Source organism: Pipistrellus kuhlii, unplaced genomic scaffold (assembly GCF_014108245.1).
Source record: "Pipistrellus kuhlii isolate mPipKuh1 unplaced genomic scaffold, mPipKuh1.p scaffold_m20_p_6, whole genome shotgun sequence".
NCBI lineage: Eukaryota > Metazoa > Chordata > Mammalia > Chiroptera > Vespertilionidae > Pipistrellus > Pipistrellus kuhlii.
This window is the reverse complement of record NW_023425562.1, coordinates 22,731,044-22,747,984: the sequence shown is the minus strand read 5'-3', so window position 1 is coordinate 22,747,984 and position 16,941 is coordinate 22,731,044. Positions and strand designations below refer to the sequence as shown.

General features: G+C 49.7%; 1 protein-coding gene across 4 annotated transcripts; it reads right to left on the bottom strand.

Annotated features, from left to right (window-relative positions):
- Positions 1-2,707: 2,707 nt before the first annotated feature.
- Positions 2,708-12,523, bottom strand: SLC2A10 (solute carrier family 2 member 10). 4 transcript variants are annotated; one of them, XM_036418188.2, is made up of 6 exons: positions 12,437-12,523; positions 6,365-7,648; positions 5,537-5,659; positions 4,998-5,133; positions 3,804-4,489; positions 3,117-3,602 (listed from the first exon to the last, which is right to left on the bottom strand). In XM_036418188.2, the coding sequence occupies exons 1-5, from the start codon at positions 12,438-12,440 to the stop codon at positions 4,411-4,413; spliced, it is 1,626 nt and encodes a 541-aa protein (XP_036274081.1). In that variant the 5' UTR covers positions 12,441-12,523; the 3' UTR covers positions 3,117-3,602; positions 3,804-4,410. The 4 variants fall into 4 exon arrangements, with proteins under 4 accessions (XP_045430407.1, XP_036274081.1, XP_045430406.1 ...); XM_045574450.1 differs by lacking the exon at positions 12,437-12,523 and having other exon boundaries at positions 6,365-8,431; XM_045574449.1 differs by lacking the exons at positions 3,117-3,602; positions 12,437-12,523 and having other exon boundaries at positions 3,723-4,489; positions 5,537-5,728; positions 6,365-8,435.
- Positions 12,524-16,941: the final 4,418 nt, after the last annotated feature.

Genomic DNA, 16,941 nt, shown 5'->3' with positions numbered 1-16,941 from the left:
CTGCTCTGGACAGGACCCAGCATGTGGGGGTCTGGAAACACTTTCAGAGCGTAGCTCTGAGCATTTTTTTGCCTGATGTCAAAATTCCATCCTCCTCCTATGCCACAGATGAAAAAATATTTGCGCTGGAAGCAAAATGAACAAATATGGAAACTGAGTCTGGCCCTGGGTCAGGGTGGGGGCAGCCCTTGGGTCGGGGGAGCACTGCCTGGTTCTGGGGGATGTTCCGGAGGATTCCCACTCTATGGGTGCACTGCCCTTTACAGCTTGGAAAGTGGGTTCTCCATCTGATATCTCAATCAACTGTCCTCAAATCTTTGAGGTAGGGTTGGCAAGTGCCCCATTTTACAGATGATGAAACTGAGGTGCTTAGAGGCAAAACTAGCAAGTAGCCGTGGCAGAACTCAAACCTGGTGTGCTGTCTGCACATGTGCACTTTCTGGCCCATCCATCTAGGCCAGGTCCCCTCCTCTCTATGTAGTTCACACCCCCATCTCTCCCTCCTGCAGCTCCTTTCAGGTCATCTTTGTGCCCCACGATCCTCAATCACATCAGGACCAAGATGTAAAGAAAACCTGTGGTTAACACCAGGGCAGACCATCCATCTGTGCAACAGGATGAAAGGCAAACGTGCTCAGTAAGCAGTCTGTGTCATGCCATTTGGCCAAACACAGGAAGGTGTAAGTGGAAGAAGAATTTCCCAGCATCCACTCTGCAGATCAATGAACAGGTATGTCTCCTTTCTGGTTGGTGCTAAAGATCTCGAGTACCCAGGAGGTACCCCAAATTAAAAATTATTTTGATCCCACCCCCTTTTGAACTGCCACCTGGTCCTTGCCCTCACTGTCCTCCTCATGGGGCCAGATGTCCCTGGCGGATGCTGGAATAGTTTCTCAACCATTTTGAGCATCTACTATGAGCCCAGCTCTGAACTAGTGATGACACATGGCATCTGTAAATAACACGAAGCATCGTTCCCACTATACAGATGAGCAGTTACCCAAGTCACACACCTCACTGTGACCAGTGTAATATGTTTGAAGTATGAACTATTTGTACCCTGCATGTCTTTGTCTCTCCATGTTCAATAACACCACCTCCCACCTCTTTAAATTAAGCTGCCTGGCTATTCAGTTTGCTTGATACTGATTTACAAAAGCCATCACCTGTAAGCAAATTAAGCTGGAAGCCTCAAAACTCCTGAGGAAAGAAGTATTTCCGAGGTAAAGGCATCAAGAACTGAGGCACATACTAACGGTCATCATTTAGCCCTAGCCAGTTTGGCTCAGTGAATTAAAGCATTGGTCTGTGGACTAAAGGGTCAAGAGCACATGCCTGGGGTTGCAGGCTCGATCCTGTGTGAGGCATGCAGGAGGAAGCCAATAAATGATTCTGTCTCATCGTTGATGTTTCTATCTCCCTCTCCCTCCTTTCTGATATTAATAAAAATATTAATAAAATAATAAAATAAAGGTAATCAGTTAGCTACAGGTGTGTTTTGTTGGATTTAAAAGCTATTTTTCAATTAAGAATCCATTGATACTGTTTTTAAAATGAGGAAATTTTGCATGGAAGTCTTAATGTCTAGATTTCCTTGAAGATTCAGATGGTCAGGCCACATGGGACTCACATTCTTACACAGTGGCTACCAGCGCTCCCTTGAAAGAGGGCCTGTGTTTGCCCGGCTCCACAGACCTCACCACTCCCTACTGCCTGATACAACAGGCTCACCCTTGGGCATTCCCCGAGTGGTCTGTGAGTTTATACCAAAAGAGAGGAGAATTCGCCCTAAGACTAGAAACACATTTCTCCTAGGACCTAGGCTGACAGGAAAGGAGAACTGAGAGAGGTTTGGGAGTCTCTGGAGAGATGATTTGATCTGAAGGTGCCCCAAGGACAGAATTTAGCATGGATGTGCTGGTAAGTGTTTAACAACTGCTCTCCAGGGGGAAAGTGTGTGTGTATGCACGCGTGCATGCACGCGCATAAATTCTGCTGGGATGAAAAATGTGTTTGTTGTGCAAAATTTACAAATAATATAAACACTTTCTTGAAAATACTCTTTGTTATAAATTCCATATTGCCAATTAATTCTCAAGGAATGATTTTTATGTTTTGTCAAACTCTTGTATGCATAAACAACTATTACTGCAATTGAGCCACGGCTGGACAAAATTAGAGGACAAATAATCACCCGATGGCAATCTGACTCAGCAAAAAGACTGCTCACAAGTAGTGTTCCAACACTCATGCTGGTTGCAGTTTCTGTTTACCTTGATGAGTCAGAGGAAAGTAAAACTATGAAGGGGTTCATCAGAACTTCTTTATCCATGGCATGAGCAACTTGCTTGTTGAGCTGAATAAACAGCTCACATCATAAAACAACATTTCCTCCATTTTTTGTGCCACTCACAGTGTACTGGCCACAGACACAATGGACATAAGTGTCTTATTTGCACTGGTATTAACATTCTACCCGTCGCAGTCTTAAGACTGGAAAACCAACAAAACATCTGTAATGTTCTCCCCTCTCTGTGGTGCCAACACACTCCCCATGGCCAGTGCAGATGGAGGCAGAATCAGCAGGAAATGCCCCGGTTCCCTGAGTCCCTCGGAAGATGCAATAGATGTAAGTAACTTCCAGGGCACAGATAGTAGTAAAATATGGTAAAATGAGGAAGTGATGCGTTTTTTTGTGTTTATTTCCTTTGTTTTTAATACAATTTATTTGATTACGAGTTTAAGTAACTTAATTTCTTTTAATGGCTGTGTTTAACTGTGTTTCAAGCTTTCAAAAATCCTGAAAATTTAACAGTCAGCTATCAGAGCCAGTAGGAGCCAGCATCAGCACCCCTCTGGCCTGAAGGGAAGTACAGTCACCCTAACTTACAATGGTTCAACTTAAGATTTTTTTGACTTTATGATGATGTGAGAGCAATATGCATCCACACTTGGAATTTTGAATTTCCATTTCCCTGGACTGGTGACACGCGGTACGATACTTTCTTGTGACACTGGCCATCGGCAGCGGGCCTCAGCTCCCAGGTTGCCACTCCGTCGCGAGGGCACACAACCTTTACCCACAGTGTTTGGTTGGATGGCTGTGCCCAGCTGTAGGCTAATTTATGCAGGTGTTCTGAGCATGTTCAAGGTAGGCCATAAGCTTCGAGGTGTGGTAGGTGAGGTGTGCTAACTGCATTTTTGGCTTCAGGATGGGTTTAATGGGCTGTGACCCCATCACAAGTCGAGGAGCATCTGTGTGTAGAAAGGAGAGGAGAGAATGAAGAGCTAGAGCTTGAGGGAGTTGTTACTCACTCAAAGTCAACAGTTGCCAAGAGGTAGAGGCAAGACAGACAACCAGGTCTGTGGGCCTCCAAACCATCTCCTTTCGCATGGAAGGGCAGCAAGCACCAGCCTGGAGACAGCCCCAGTATAACTCCTTCTACGCTGGATGTTAAGACACTTAATTCTGGACTTCTGTCGACCTTTCTCCTAATGAAACTTACATCCTCCCAAGAGATGACTAACAACTTAAGAGCAGGCCCATGTTGAGTAGCTGTTGTATTATCAGCATTTAGAATTCCAGTTCATTGGTGTGCACACTGGGGTCCTAACCAGTTTGGCTCAGTGGATAGAGCGTCGGCCTGTGGACTCAAGTGTCCCAGGTTCGATTCTGATCAAGGGCACATACCTTGGTTGTGGACACATCTCCAGAAGGGGATGGGCACGAGGCAGCTGATCAATGTTTCTAACTCTCTATCCCTCTCCCTTCCTCTCTGTAAAAAAAAATCAATAAAATATACTTTAAAAAAAAGAACCACTTAGTCCAGGTCCTGACTGTACAATGGGGAGAAACTGAGGCCCATGGTCATACAGCAATGACAGCAGCAGATTCAGGACTAGAACTCAAAGCCTCTTGCCGACCAGCGTGGGTTGCTGGTGAATGGTAGATATTCCGGATAAGAGAATTAGAGGGGTGAGCAAAACTGATTTCCAAGAGTCAAAAGAGCAGGCTTCCCCCTCGCTGAGACAAAAGAGCAGAGACTATGGCATCCTCAGCTGGATTGAGGGGGAGAGCCTTCCTGCCAGAGATTCTCTGAGAAAGCCCAAGGCACAGTGGAAACTCCACAAGAAGTTCTCATTATCAGCACTGCAGAGTGTGCAGGGCCAGTGGGGAAACTGAGGCAAGAAGGCAGCTCCCCAGAAACCCTCAGAGCCTGAGACTGAGCATGAAGACTTTCGGGTTCTCAGACTCCCATCCCTTTCCCCCCCAGCACAGAAGACCTTCTCTGGAGCAGGGCTCAGTCTCAAAGGACCACCTAGAACTTGTGCTCCAGAGCCCAGGCAGGCAGGAAGCTGGACCTCGGCTGCTAAAACCACGGGCCCAGCATTTCCCAAGCAGCGGGCTCCTCAGGACGCTGCAGAGGCCTTGATGCGGCTGTACTGTACGCCAGACGTGCTCTGCCTGTGGCCAAAGCTCGGGGGGAACCTGCCAAGCAGAGAGTGATCAGAATCAGGGGGGAAGGGTCTGGGAGAAGATAGGAGTGGAACACCCCCTGGGATCCCTTATCGCCACCCCCAATCTTACCTGTTCCTTCCTACTTCCGGCCTCAATATCCATTTCCATCTTCTGCATTACCCAGCTCCTCCTCTTGGTCTCCCTGTGTCTCTCCTCACTGCCACGTGCCCCTGAGTCCCCAGCTCCAGCCGGACCCTATCCTTGTATTCTAACCTCCTGTCATACCCCAATTTCAGGATATAGACATTCCTGTCAGCTGAGCTTAAAGCCAAATGAAACTCTGTGGCAGGAAGACTCCAAGCCACTCAAGGAGACCAGCTCCCATAGGAAGTCAGACAAAATGCACAGCATCTAGTAAGAGAGGCTGGAAGAAAAGAAAAGCGCTCTCTTGCAAAGGGAGGGTCTGACAGCTCAGGTCCTGCATGAAGCGCTCGGGCTGGACGGGACTCTACCCCAAGGGCTGCCCTGTCCCCCTTACCGTCTCCGCTGGAACTGCTGGTCTATCTCTGCCAACGACTGGCCTTTTGTTTCAGGAACAAATACATAGATGAAGCCCAGGCCAAGGACAGCGGTCAGCCCGTACAGCAGGAAGGTCCAGGACAAGCCAATGGAGCCTGGGAACAGGGAGTGGGAGTGTGGGCCTGGGCGCAGCCAACTGGCTGGTTCCGGGTCACGCACTGAGAGTCAGCTCACCTAAGGAACATTCTCCAGAATGACCAACAACTGTCAGAAAAATACCTTAAGGCGGGAGTAGGACTGATGGTCCCAGAGGCCGGCAGAGGCAGGGCTCAGCTCCACAAATGCCGCCCAGGCATCTTGTCTCTCTGGGACGGCCCACTCACTCACATCTAAACCACGAACAATGGGTGGAGTGTGCCCGGAATCAGAAAATGTGAACGGAGGGAGACTACTACCCACCTTAGCACAGAAACAGCTGCAGGAGGCAGCGGTGGCAAAGCCCAGCCCTGAGAAAGAATCCTTAGACACTGGACCGAGGACTGAGGTGAGCGCACTCACCGATGAGGTCGAGGAAGGAGAGGCTGATGAAGAGGTTGGCGGCCCAGTTGAAGCTGCTGCAGAAGGCGAAGGCCCTCCCTCGGATCTCCGCGGGGTAGATCTCGCTGAGGACCAGCCAGGTCACTAGGACAGGAGAGCAGGGAGGGCTCCTAAGCAGTGGCCAGACTGGGTGGGCATGCAGGGTCCTTCCCTCTGTGTGATTCAAACCGGGTAGGCTACTGAGAAAGATTCTCCCCGGCTGCTTCCCCCACAGGCTGTAAGTCCCCAGAATCCCTATCGCGTGACCAACAGGACCAAGGGTGTGGATGCCTGGGACATGGGACTTTCAGTGTCCTGGGCAATCCGGGATAGTTGATCACCCTATTCATTAAATTCCCTTCAAAAGTTATTCAGGAGCAAATTCAGGTTTTAGGTTTAATGATTTGGAGGCCTTTTATTTTATTTTTATTTAAAGAAAAATATATTTTATTGGTTTTTTTACAGAGAGGAAGAGAGAGGGATAGAGAGTTAGAAACATCGATGAGAGAGAATCATCGATCAGCTGCCTCCTCCACACCCCCCTCTGAAGATGTGCCCGCAACCAAGGCACATGCCCTTGACCGAAATCAAACCCCAGGACCCTTCAGTCCGCAGGCCAAACCGCTTGGGGGCTTTTTAAAAGTAAACAATATTACAAACATGCAGTCAGGCCCTGAAGCTAAAGCTGCACTGGCTTCAGGGTCAAGCGCCCTCTAGTGTCCCTCCGAGACCCTGGAGGGCACCGCCCCCAAGCTTCCCATTAGGAAGGGTAGAAGGTTCAGAGTCACCTGCAAAGGACCTCGCACCTACCTGGTCCAAATCCGAAGGAGAAGGCGCTCACAAACACCATCATGCAGACCAGCGCGGTCCAGTGCAGCAGGGCACGCTCCGGGGCAGGGGACGGGGCTGCCGGGGAGCCGGTGCGCAGGACTGGCACAGGAGGGGCTGTGGGATTCCCAGCTCTGGAAGGACGCTTGGTTTTCTCAGGAGTTGGCGAGACTGGCTCCTCTTGATTCTCGCTGGTGGTTGACAGTGGATGTGAAGAGAAGCCCGTTGGCAGGCCAGAGTCTCCAGGGAGGTTTAATGGCCTGGTGGCATTGGACACGGCCAGGCAGCTGGGGCCCGAGTCCATGGGCACAGCGAAGCTGACCAGGCCTATGCCACTGACGGACAGGGCCATGAGGGCACAGCCAGCTAGCAATAGGGCCCTGCGGCCTGCTCGGTCCACCAGCCCCATGGCAGTCAGAGTAGCTGCCACCTTTACGGCGCCAAGCCCCACGGAGGCCAGCACGGCTGAGGATTCCCCACGGAAGCCAACAGAGTGGAAGATGGTGGAGGCATAGGACAGCACGTTGGGCTGCCCTGTTAGCTGCTGGAAAAGCACCAGCCCCAGCCCCACGGTGGTCCGGCCTCGCATATTGTCCCGCTCCCGGAAGAGGTCCAAAAAGGAGTATCGTGGCCTCCCCAGGCCCTGCTCAGTGGCCTCCCCTCCTTGGAGGGGGATGAGATCCCTGTGGGCGGCGGCATCACCTGTACCCGCAGGGAGGATGAGGAGGCTGAGGGACTGCAGGAGAGCGGGCGCAGCAGCCCAGCCGAACATGTGCCTCCAGCCCCGGGGCACGGCGGCCAGCGCGTAGTTGAGTGCGTAGGAGAGCAGGATGCCTACAGTGATGCCTGCCTCGTAGAGGGACACCATCACCCCCCGCTGCCGCGGCCCCACCAGCTCGGACACGTAGATGCAGCAGGCCATGGCTGAGAGGGAGATGGCAAAGCCAGCAGCCAAACGGCCCAGGACCAGCCAGGCCAGGGAGCCAGCCAGGCCCAGGCTCAGGCTGCCTGCCAACAGCACCACGTTGCTCCCCAGGATGGCTTGTTTCCTGCCATAGCGGTCAATGAGGAAGCCCCCCACCAGAGAGGCGAGGAGCGCCCCCAGGAGCAGGCTGCCCACCAGGACCTCCTGCTCCAAGCAGCTGAGCCCAAAGTCAAGCTGCAGTGGCAGCAGGGCCCCCGATATGACTGCCAGTTCATAACCAAAGGTCAAGCCGCCCAGCAAAGACACAGAGGCACACAGGGGCAGGAGGGGTGGTGGGCGGCCTGGAAAACAAAAGTGACAGGGGCCAGGTTCAGAAAGGTTCCTTGTTAGAGCCTCCATCCATTCAACCACTCCTCTGTTTGACAGTTGCATCCATCCATCCATCCATCCATTTATTCATCTATCATCCATTGATTCATCCACTCATTATTCACCATCCACTTCCTCCTTCACCCATCTCTCCCTCCATCCCTCCAACCATTCATCTACTTCCTCCATTCACCCAGCCATCCATCTACCCATGCATCTATCCACTCCTTCTTTCATCCACTCACTCCTTCATCAACTACTCTACCATTCACCTATCTATCTATTTATTGAACCATCTATCCACTCATCCACTCCTCCTTTCATCCATTTTGCACATCTATTTATTGATCAATCAACCCATCCCTTCATTATACTCTCTTCAATTTATCCATCTATAATAATTTATCCACCACATATTCATCTATTAATTTGTCCATTCGCATACCCCTTAATTCACCCAAACATCCATCTATTAATCCATCTATTCACAAGAATATCCATTCATCCAGCCATATGTGTATTCCATCCCTTATGTATCCACCCATCCATTCAACCACTCCTTCAAAACATATTTATCTGGCACTTACAACACCAAGCTGTATTATTAGGGCTGGCAATAGTAGAAAAAGGCAGATGAGGAACAAATAAATCTGTGCTATAACTTCAGGTGGCGATAGGTATCATTTAAAGAAGTAGAGAAAAGAGACTGAGAGTGATGGCGGACTTCTTTAATTAGGATAGTCAGCTAAGGCCCCTCTGTAGAGGGAAAATCTGAACAGAGATCTGAATGAAGTGAGAGTAAAAGTCATATAAAACCTGGGTGAATGACATTTTAGACAGAGGGAACAGCAAGAACCAAGGCCCTGGGGCACGACAATTTTTGGTATGTTTGAACAATACTATTAATATTAATAGCTAATGCTTATTTGGCACTTACCCTGTTTTAGCACCAGACCCTGTTTTAGGAGCTTTCTATGTATTTCCTCCCTTCACTTCTCATTTACAACAACCCTATAACATATTATTATTAGCATCCTCCTCCAAGGCACAGAGAAGTTAAGAAACTCTCTCAGAGTCACACCGCAAGTAAGTGGCAGAGCTGATGTAGCTAGAGTGCAGGCTTTTAATCACTGTGCTATTCAGCAAGGAGACCAGCGTGGCTGGAGCCCAGCAAGTGAGTGAGAGGAGGTGATGAGGTAGGAGAAGCAGGCAGGGTAGATCATATATGTGGAGCTCTGCAGGTTATAAGGACAATGATGAATTTCACTGTCAGTGGGTGGAAGCCTTTGAAGGCTTGTGCCGGGGAGAGAGTTGATCTATGGCCGTGGTCAGCAAACTGTGGCTAGTGAGCCACATGCAGCTCTTTGGCCCCTTGAGTGTGGCTCTTCCACAAAATACCACGGCCTGGGTGAGTCTATTTTGAAGAAATGGTGTTAGAAGAAGTTTAAGTTTAAAAAATTTGGCTTTCAAAAGAAATTTCAATTGTTGTACTGTTGACATTTGGCTCTGTTGACTAGAGAGTTTGCCGACCACTGGTCTATGGTAGTCACAGCATACGTGGATCTTGAGCACTTAAAAGTGTGACTAATGGTATTAAGAAACTGAATTTTCATTTTATTTAATTTTTATCCATTTACATGTAAAAATAGCCACATATAGCTAAAGGCTACCAAATGGGCAGTTCACTTACACAGTTTACTCTGAAATTTTAATCCACATATTTAAACTTAAATGTTTCTGGAAGCATCTAGAGTAGTCTAGCAGTATTTCACACCATGCTAAGTCCTAACTCCTTCACATAATATCCCAGGCCCTTCGTGAGCTGGCCCCAGCCAAACCACCCAGACCTGACAACATTCATAACATTGTAACCAGATTTATTGAGTGTTTTCTCTGGACCAAGTGAGTTACTGCACGTAAAGCACTGCTTTGAGCGCGTACGTACAGAAATTCATTTGATTCTCACCACAACTTTAGATGGTGGGCTTTTGTATTATTTATGAATGAATAACTGATCATCAGAGAGGTGAAATGACTTGCCTACGGTCAAAAGCAGTTAGTAGCTGTGCCTAGATTCATAGCCAGGCTGGCTGGCACCATTCTCTTCACCACTCCATTAGAAAACCTTTGCATAATATGATTTCACTTCTTTCTTATTTCTACTTCTCCCCATCTCCGTTGGGCAATTTTTGTACAGATAGAGGAATTTCGTGGGTGGAAAAATCCCCCTCTTTCTGCTAACCCTTCTTCCATAACACACCCCCCTCCCCTCCACCCCAGGCAAATAACTCCTACCCTTCTCTCTCTGGCCTTGTTCTACCTGCTCATGACCTGCTCCTGACCAGTAAACACCCCGGGGAGATTATACTGCCCAGGTCCTGCCTCATCGTTACCTCTCTTTGCCCCACCTCCCTCAGTCCTTGGAATTTGCTGCCAGAAAGGAAGGTCTCCCAGGCCATGTGAGGCAATCAAGGGAAAACACGGAATCTGTTTGCTGTGTCTTAGGTTCCTCCTGAGGTGACAGGGAACTCAGCCAAAGGGCTAACAGGCAAAGCTCACTGTCTACAGGTTTTGCTGGAAAACGCATCCGAACAGATTCTGGCCACAGTGGCAAGAGAACAAGGAAGAATGACCGTGAAATGAAATAGTCATAATAACCAGTGTCATTTATTGAGCATCTCCACTATGCAATCTCAGATGCTTCACTCAATTCATCTTCAGAACAACTTTAAGCGGTATTGCTACAGTTATCCCCATTTTACAAATGAAGAAACTGAGGGTCAGAGTGTTCTCACAGCTGAGAAGCAACAAGATCGGGACTCAAATGCTGACCCATCTGAATCCCAAACCTACATATTTAAGAGCTTTGCTGAACTGACTTCAAGCAAGAAGGGCCAATCAGAGAGAGACGGGGTGTGAGAGAGAGCAGGGGGAGACGGGGCAGAGGTGGAAAGGAAGTAACCAGAGGCTCCTGCGAAAGCCTAAGTTGGACCGTGTCCTTCTGCTCAGAGCCCTCCCAGGCTCCCTCTTCTCTCCAGCCGCAGTCCTTCCAGTGACCTTCAAGGCCCAGCAAGATCTGCCTCCTCTCACCCTGGCCACACTGGCCTCCCCCTAGCATCCAGCACTTCGCATCCTCTTTCCCTGCTTGTGTTTCCCCAGGGTACTTTATCTCCATTGGAAATAACTATGTTTTACATATTTATTGGTCTCCCGTACCAGAATGTCAGCCCCAAAGGAAGAGGAATTGCTAGCTTAGCGGTCTCTCTGATGCTGAGGACAGTTTGTGGCATATAGTTGGCCCTCAATAAATACTTGTTGAATAAGTGGATAATTGATTGAATGAATGAAGGAATGAATGAACGAATGAACTCTGGTGGTAGGAAATCCAGAGAGAAAGGATCTTGGCTCTTGAACATCTGGCGAGATCCAGGGCCCAGAAGTGGCCATGGACAGAACAGACCAAATCCTGGCCGCCAAATTAGGACGCTGGAGCCAGAGCTGGAGTTGGTCTCCCTTACCCTGTGCCTCAGAGGCTGGGTGGTACAGTGGTTAAGAATGCAGGCTGGAACCAGAGTGGGGGTTCTATCCCAGCGTCTCCTCTTCACTGGTGTACAACCTTGTGCAGCTCACGTAACCTCTCTGAGCCTCCTCGCCTACAAATGAGGATAAGAGTCATACCCACCTCATACGCCTACCTACCTGGCAGCCAGTGTTCGCTGTTTTGAGTCTCCACAGAACAACCCAGAGCGAGTTTTTAAAACACAACTCAGGTCATGTCCCCCCCAAGTTTAAAATCCTTCTCCAGCTTCTCATGTTATTTGGAATAGAATCCAAACTTCTCACTATGGTTACAAAGTCCCACATAATCCAGCCCTGGCCTACCTCTCTGACCTCCCTTTCCCTGTTCTCCCCTTGCCTAATGTGTTCCCGCCACAAGGACTGGACTCCTCCAGCTCACTCCTGCCCCAGGGCCTTTGCACTGACTTTCCTCCACCTCGCAGCTCTTCTATGGGATCTTAGCAAGCTCAGTTCTTTTGAGTGATAGCTCTTACAGCTCTAATGCCTCCTGCTCCAGGAGGCCCTCCTGCCTGCTTACCCCAAAACCTGCCCCCCTCATCACTATCACACCACCTCATTATATGTGCTCCCCTGAGCCCCCAACCTGTAAACCTACGTCTGCCACACAGAAGATGAATGGAGGGCAGAGTGTCCCGTTGAGGCTTCCGAATCCTGAGGAAAAAATATGAAAACCTTGGTCCCCCATAGCAACAAAGAAATTCCTGACTCCCACACACCGTCCTGCATTCTCATCTCCTCTGTCTCCGCTCTGTTGAACCATCTACAGAGCAGAGGTTATGTCTGCAGGCTCAGGGCAGCACCCTCGAGCCTGGCAAACAGAGGTGTTCGGTTTAGTAGTTCATGAATTTGCTCCTTGCAGAGCCTCTCTTTGTTTTTTCAGAACAGAACAGAACAACTTCGCTTGCCTGGGACTGTAAGGCTCGAGGCGGCCGAGAGAGAGGGCCTGGCCCCAGTGAGCGCTCAGCTTTAGGGAAGCAGCACTCGCAAGTCACTTTTTCCTGGGCAGAAAGGAGCATGGAAGGAAGTGTGCCCAGGTCCCTTCCCTGCCCCAGCCCGGGCCTGAGTGCGGGGCTCGCCTCCGCGTGGGCGGTGCCCGGTAGGGGTGTGCCGCCCGGGCGGGGGGCGCCCGATCAGAGGAGGTCGCGGGGACTCTGCAGTGGGCAGCGCCCGATCGGACTTACCCATGGCGAGCGGGACACCGGGGCCAGCTGCGCGCAGGGAGCGTCCGGGCGCGCATCCCTGGGCCGGAGTCCAGGCCAGGCCTACAAACTTTCAGGCCGGCCCGCCTCCGTCCCTCCCCCTCGGCCTGCCCGCCCCCAACGCCGAGGCTGCCACGTAGGCCAGCCCAGGCCCCCTGTGTCTGGAGGCGGGACAGAGGGACTAACCCTCACCCTGCGCCTGGCTGGAGGCCACTCCTCTCAGCTCTCCAGGGAGGGATGCCTCTCCCCATCCTCCCCAGGATGCTCCCCACTGTCTGTCATCCCTGTTGGGGCCCCCTCATGCATTTCCCTCCCCCTCCAACCCGGTAGGAAGAAGATGTCAAAATCACTGCGGTCCACACTAGTCTGGCCACCAGCATCTACACGCACACACACGTGCGCACGCATGCACACACACATACATGCCTCTACTCTACACTGATGGGGTCACACACATACCCACTTCAGCCACTCAGACACTCTCCTGTGGACTCATCCTCCCACCATTGGACACAGGTTTGAACCCCTCCCAAGTACCTCAGGGCTGGGTTGGGAGAATAAGGCAGACACATTTGTTTGCTCTTGTGCAATTTGCTTTCCAGTGGGGGAGGACAAAAGTTAAATAACAAGCCAGAGAAATGCCAGCTAGCGATCACTGCAGGGTAGAGGATGAAACTAGGGTGACGGGGTAGGCTGCTTTAGCTCGGGGTCTGGGAAGGCTGTTCTGAAGAGGGGATATTTGAGCTGAGACCTCAGGTCCCAGGCAGGGCAGAAGGAGTTGTGGAGTATAAGGAGCAACAGAAATGAAGCCAGAGTGTCGGGAGCATAGCATGTGCTATGAAGAGTGGAGGGAGATGGGGCCCAAGAGTGGGGCTGCCAGGGGCCAGATCATTCAAGGCCTAGGTGGGAAATGTCTATTTTATTCCAAGAGACACAAAATAATAATTGAGGCATTCTAGTAGGTTATAGGGAGTGAGAGTGGAAACAGGGAAACTTTTGCAGGTGAGAGGTGGAGTTGATTTGGATTAGGTGATAGGAGTAGGGAGGGAGGAAAGTGGGCAGGTCAGAGGGAGACTTGATAAGGACCTACTGATTGGAAAAGGTGCAGGTTGGGGCAGGAGAGAACATCTAGAGTTCTGTTTTGGCTGTGTGACGGTTAGGCGCTCACTCAGCATCCCCGTGTGAACAGGTGGGGTGTTGGATGTAAGAGTTTGGAATTCTGGAAAGAAGCCAGGCTGGGGATACCCCCACTAATTCTCACTCTCAGGCAAAAACATATATATATGGTCACAGGCTTTTCTCATCCTATGTTCATACACAAAGACATTAGTTGACATGTGTCACATACCCTCACCCAGCATGGACTGTATGCCACAGACATAACTGGGCACCTGGAAAAGAAGACCATTTGACAAGACCTTCTGAGCCAGCGGGCCCTGTACACTTCTGGAAATAATAATAGCCGGGCAGTTTGAAAACATGGCTCCAAAATTCTTTGTTTCCTTCCTTGAGATCAAAGTGGGCTTGTGACTGCTTCAACCAGTGCACAGAGTAGCAGTGTGTGACTTCTGAGGAGAGCCAGTAGGACACCGGCGCCTGGAGCCCCTCACCTCTAGGAAGTCCCATTACCCTGAGGCCGCCATGCTGTGTGTGAGGAAGTCCAAGGTGCAGAGAGAGGCCATGAGGCCCTGCTTTAATGGGTGGTCCAAGCCTTTGAGTCATCCCAGCACCGGCTCTAGATTGAGCCTTCAGATGATTCCAGTTCTTAGTATCAAATCTTTCCAACTGAGGCCCAGGATCATGTACAGCTGAGACAAGCCACCTCTACTGTTCCCAGGCTTGATTTATGACCCACACATTCCATGAGTATCTATAATAATAAAAGCATAATATGCTAATTAGATCAGACAGTTGAATGACCTTCTGGATGTCATTCTGAATGTCCTTCTGGATAAAGCCACTGTGGCAGGAACCAAGGTAGAGGCAGTTAGGGACCATCAGGCAGGCAGGCAGGTGAGCAGTTAGGAGCTATCAGGAAAGCAGACTAGTGGTTAGGGGCGATCATGCAGGCAGGCAAGCGGTTAGGAACCAGCAATCCTGGATTGCAAGAAGGATGTCTGACTGCCAGTTTAGGCCCAATCTCACAGGGATCCCTGTGGGATAGGGCCCAAATTGGCAGTCGGACATCCCCTGAGGGATCCTGGATTGCGAGAAGGTGCAGGTTGGACTGAGGCACTCCCTCTTACTTCTCCCCACTTCATAAACAAATTTTGGGCACTGGGCTTTGTTTTGGAGTAAATTGTTATGCAGCAATAGTAACCAGGACAATAGCTTTAACTATGGGGCAATGATTATATACTTTGATTTCAGCACTTTACCTATATTAGCTCACTGTTAACCCTTACAACTACCTAATGAGAAAGGAGTTATTACAATGACCCCCATGTTATGAAAGATGTGACTGAGGCAAAGGGATGTGAAGTAACCTGCTTGCATAATAAACAAATAAATAAGATAAATAGAGCTCAAAGACATACACTACATATAGCTGAGCTGGGAGTCAAGCCCAGTCATGGGGAAATCAGTACTTACCCATCATGCTCTGCTACCTTTCTGGCACGAAAAGATCCCAAGGAGGCCTCTTGGCCATTGCCAAGTGACAGCGCCTCCTTCGTCTGTGAGTGTCTGGAATTGTCACCGGGGGACCTTGTACAGCAAGCGCTCCATTCCTGTCAGATGCCCTATGGAAGTTACCCGGTGGAAAGGAGCAAGACGTTCTCTGTGATCTCTGTGACTGGCACTAAGTCATGAGTATGTTTGCACACTTGGTCTCATGTTCTCTCTCTCCTAGAGAATCTCTCTTTATTTGTTTTCCCAGATGAGAAAGGGAAAGTCCTAATCAAGCATTTCGGTAGCATCTTCACAAATGACTTCCCTTGAGGCTGCACAGGACATAGTGATTCATTTCTAACTAATAGAATACAGCAAAAGTGGTTATGTCATCTCAGAGGTTAAGTTAAAAAGACAGTGACTTCATCTTGCTCATCCTTTCCTGAGCTCTCACTCATTTACTCTGATGAAGCCACCTGCTATGTAGTGAGAGGCCCACGTGGCAAGAGGTGAGGGGGACCTGAAGGCAATAGGCAACAAGGAACGAAGGCCCCTGGAAATATAAACCCCACCACTAATACGAACAGATAAGTCCATCTGTGACAATGCAAACGAGAAGAGGTTCATGGGGGCACCAGAACTTAGAAAAGTTGGATTTTTCCCTCTTCTGAGAAGTGAGGAGGGCTTCCGTGGGGGACTGACATTTGAGCTAGGAATGAAAGGATATGCAGATGGGTCTAGGCAACAAAGGGAGGGAAGGGCAGTGAGAAGTTGCAGGTGCAAAGGCTCGGTGGCAAGACGGCGCCTGAAAAGAATGAAAGGCTGAGAGAAGGCAATTGTGTTTGAAGATGGAGGGCAAAGGGGAATTTGGTGGGGGCTAAGTCTGGGAGATGGATGTTGTGTTCCCATGCTTGTGGGTCTTTATCCCAAGCACAGTGGGGGGGCCATTGGAAGGCTTTAAGCTAGGTTTCTTGCCATAGAAGCCAGAACCAGTCTGACCATAGCAAGCCCGGGATGTAAATATGTTTGCACAGTGGGTTTTTCAAAGGCAGGACTCAGACCGATATAGAAATAGAAGGCTTATGTGGACACTAACAATTATGATAATGAAACCACACACTTGGGAAACTGGGCGTTATTAATCGAGTTAGTTCTGGGTGAGCCCTGAGTAGGGGTGCTGGAAACCACAGTATACCATCACAAAGGGTCTGATGTTTGAAAAGGTGACCTGCCCTTTGATGAAAGAAATTGTGGAGTTGAGAGCAAGCGTCACAGCAACCCTAGGACCAAAGGGCCTTTCTCCAGTGTTTCAGAGTCCCAAAAGGAAGATGGATGAACATATGAAGAGTGTATGCCAACCACCAGGCACCAGCACAGGCAACATCTTATTTAATTTTAATAAGCAATTGCCAAAGTAAAATTGATTGTCTTTGTACTGAAGGTGATGAAGCTGAAACTCAGAGAAATGTTTTGCTGCATTGCACATTGTATCAGGAACCTGTGGTTGCCTTCTAGGCCAGTAGTCGGCAAATTGCGGCTCAAGAGCCACATGTGGCTCTTTGGACCCTTGAGTTTTTAGCAAAGGCCAGCTTAGCAGTACCCTAATTAAGTTAGTAACAATGTACCTACCTATGTAGTTTAGTTCAAAAAAGTTGGCTCTCAAAAAAAGAAATTTCAATTGTTGTACTGTTGATATTTGGCTTTAATGAGTTTGCCAACCACTGTTCTATGCTGTAAACGCCCAGCTCCGGAAAAGACCTGAGAGTCAGGCCGAAGTTTTCCGGAAAGAGCCGAAGATAGGGGGGCGGGGCCACCGGAGTCTTTTCGGGGCTTCGGCGGCGCCGAAAGGTCGGGAGGCGGAACCACTCGCACGCGGG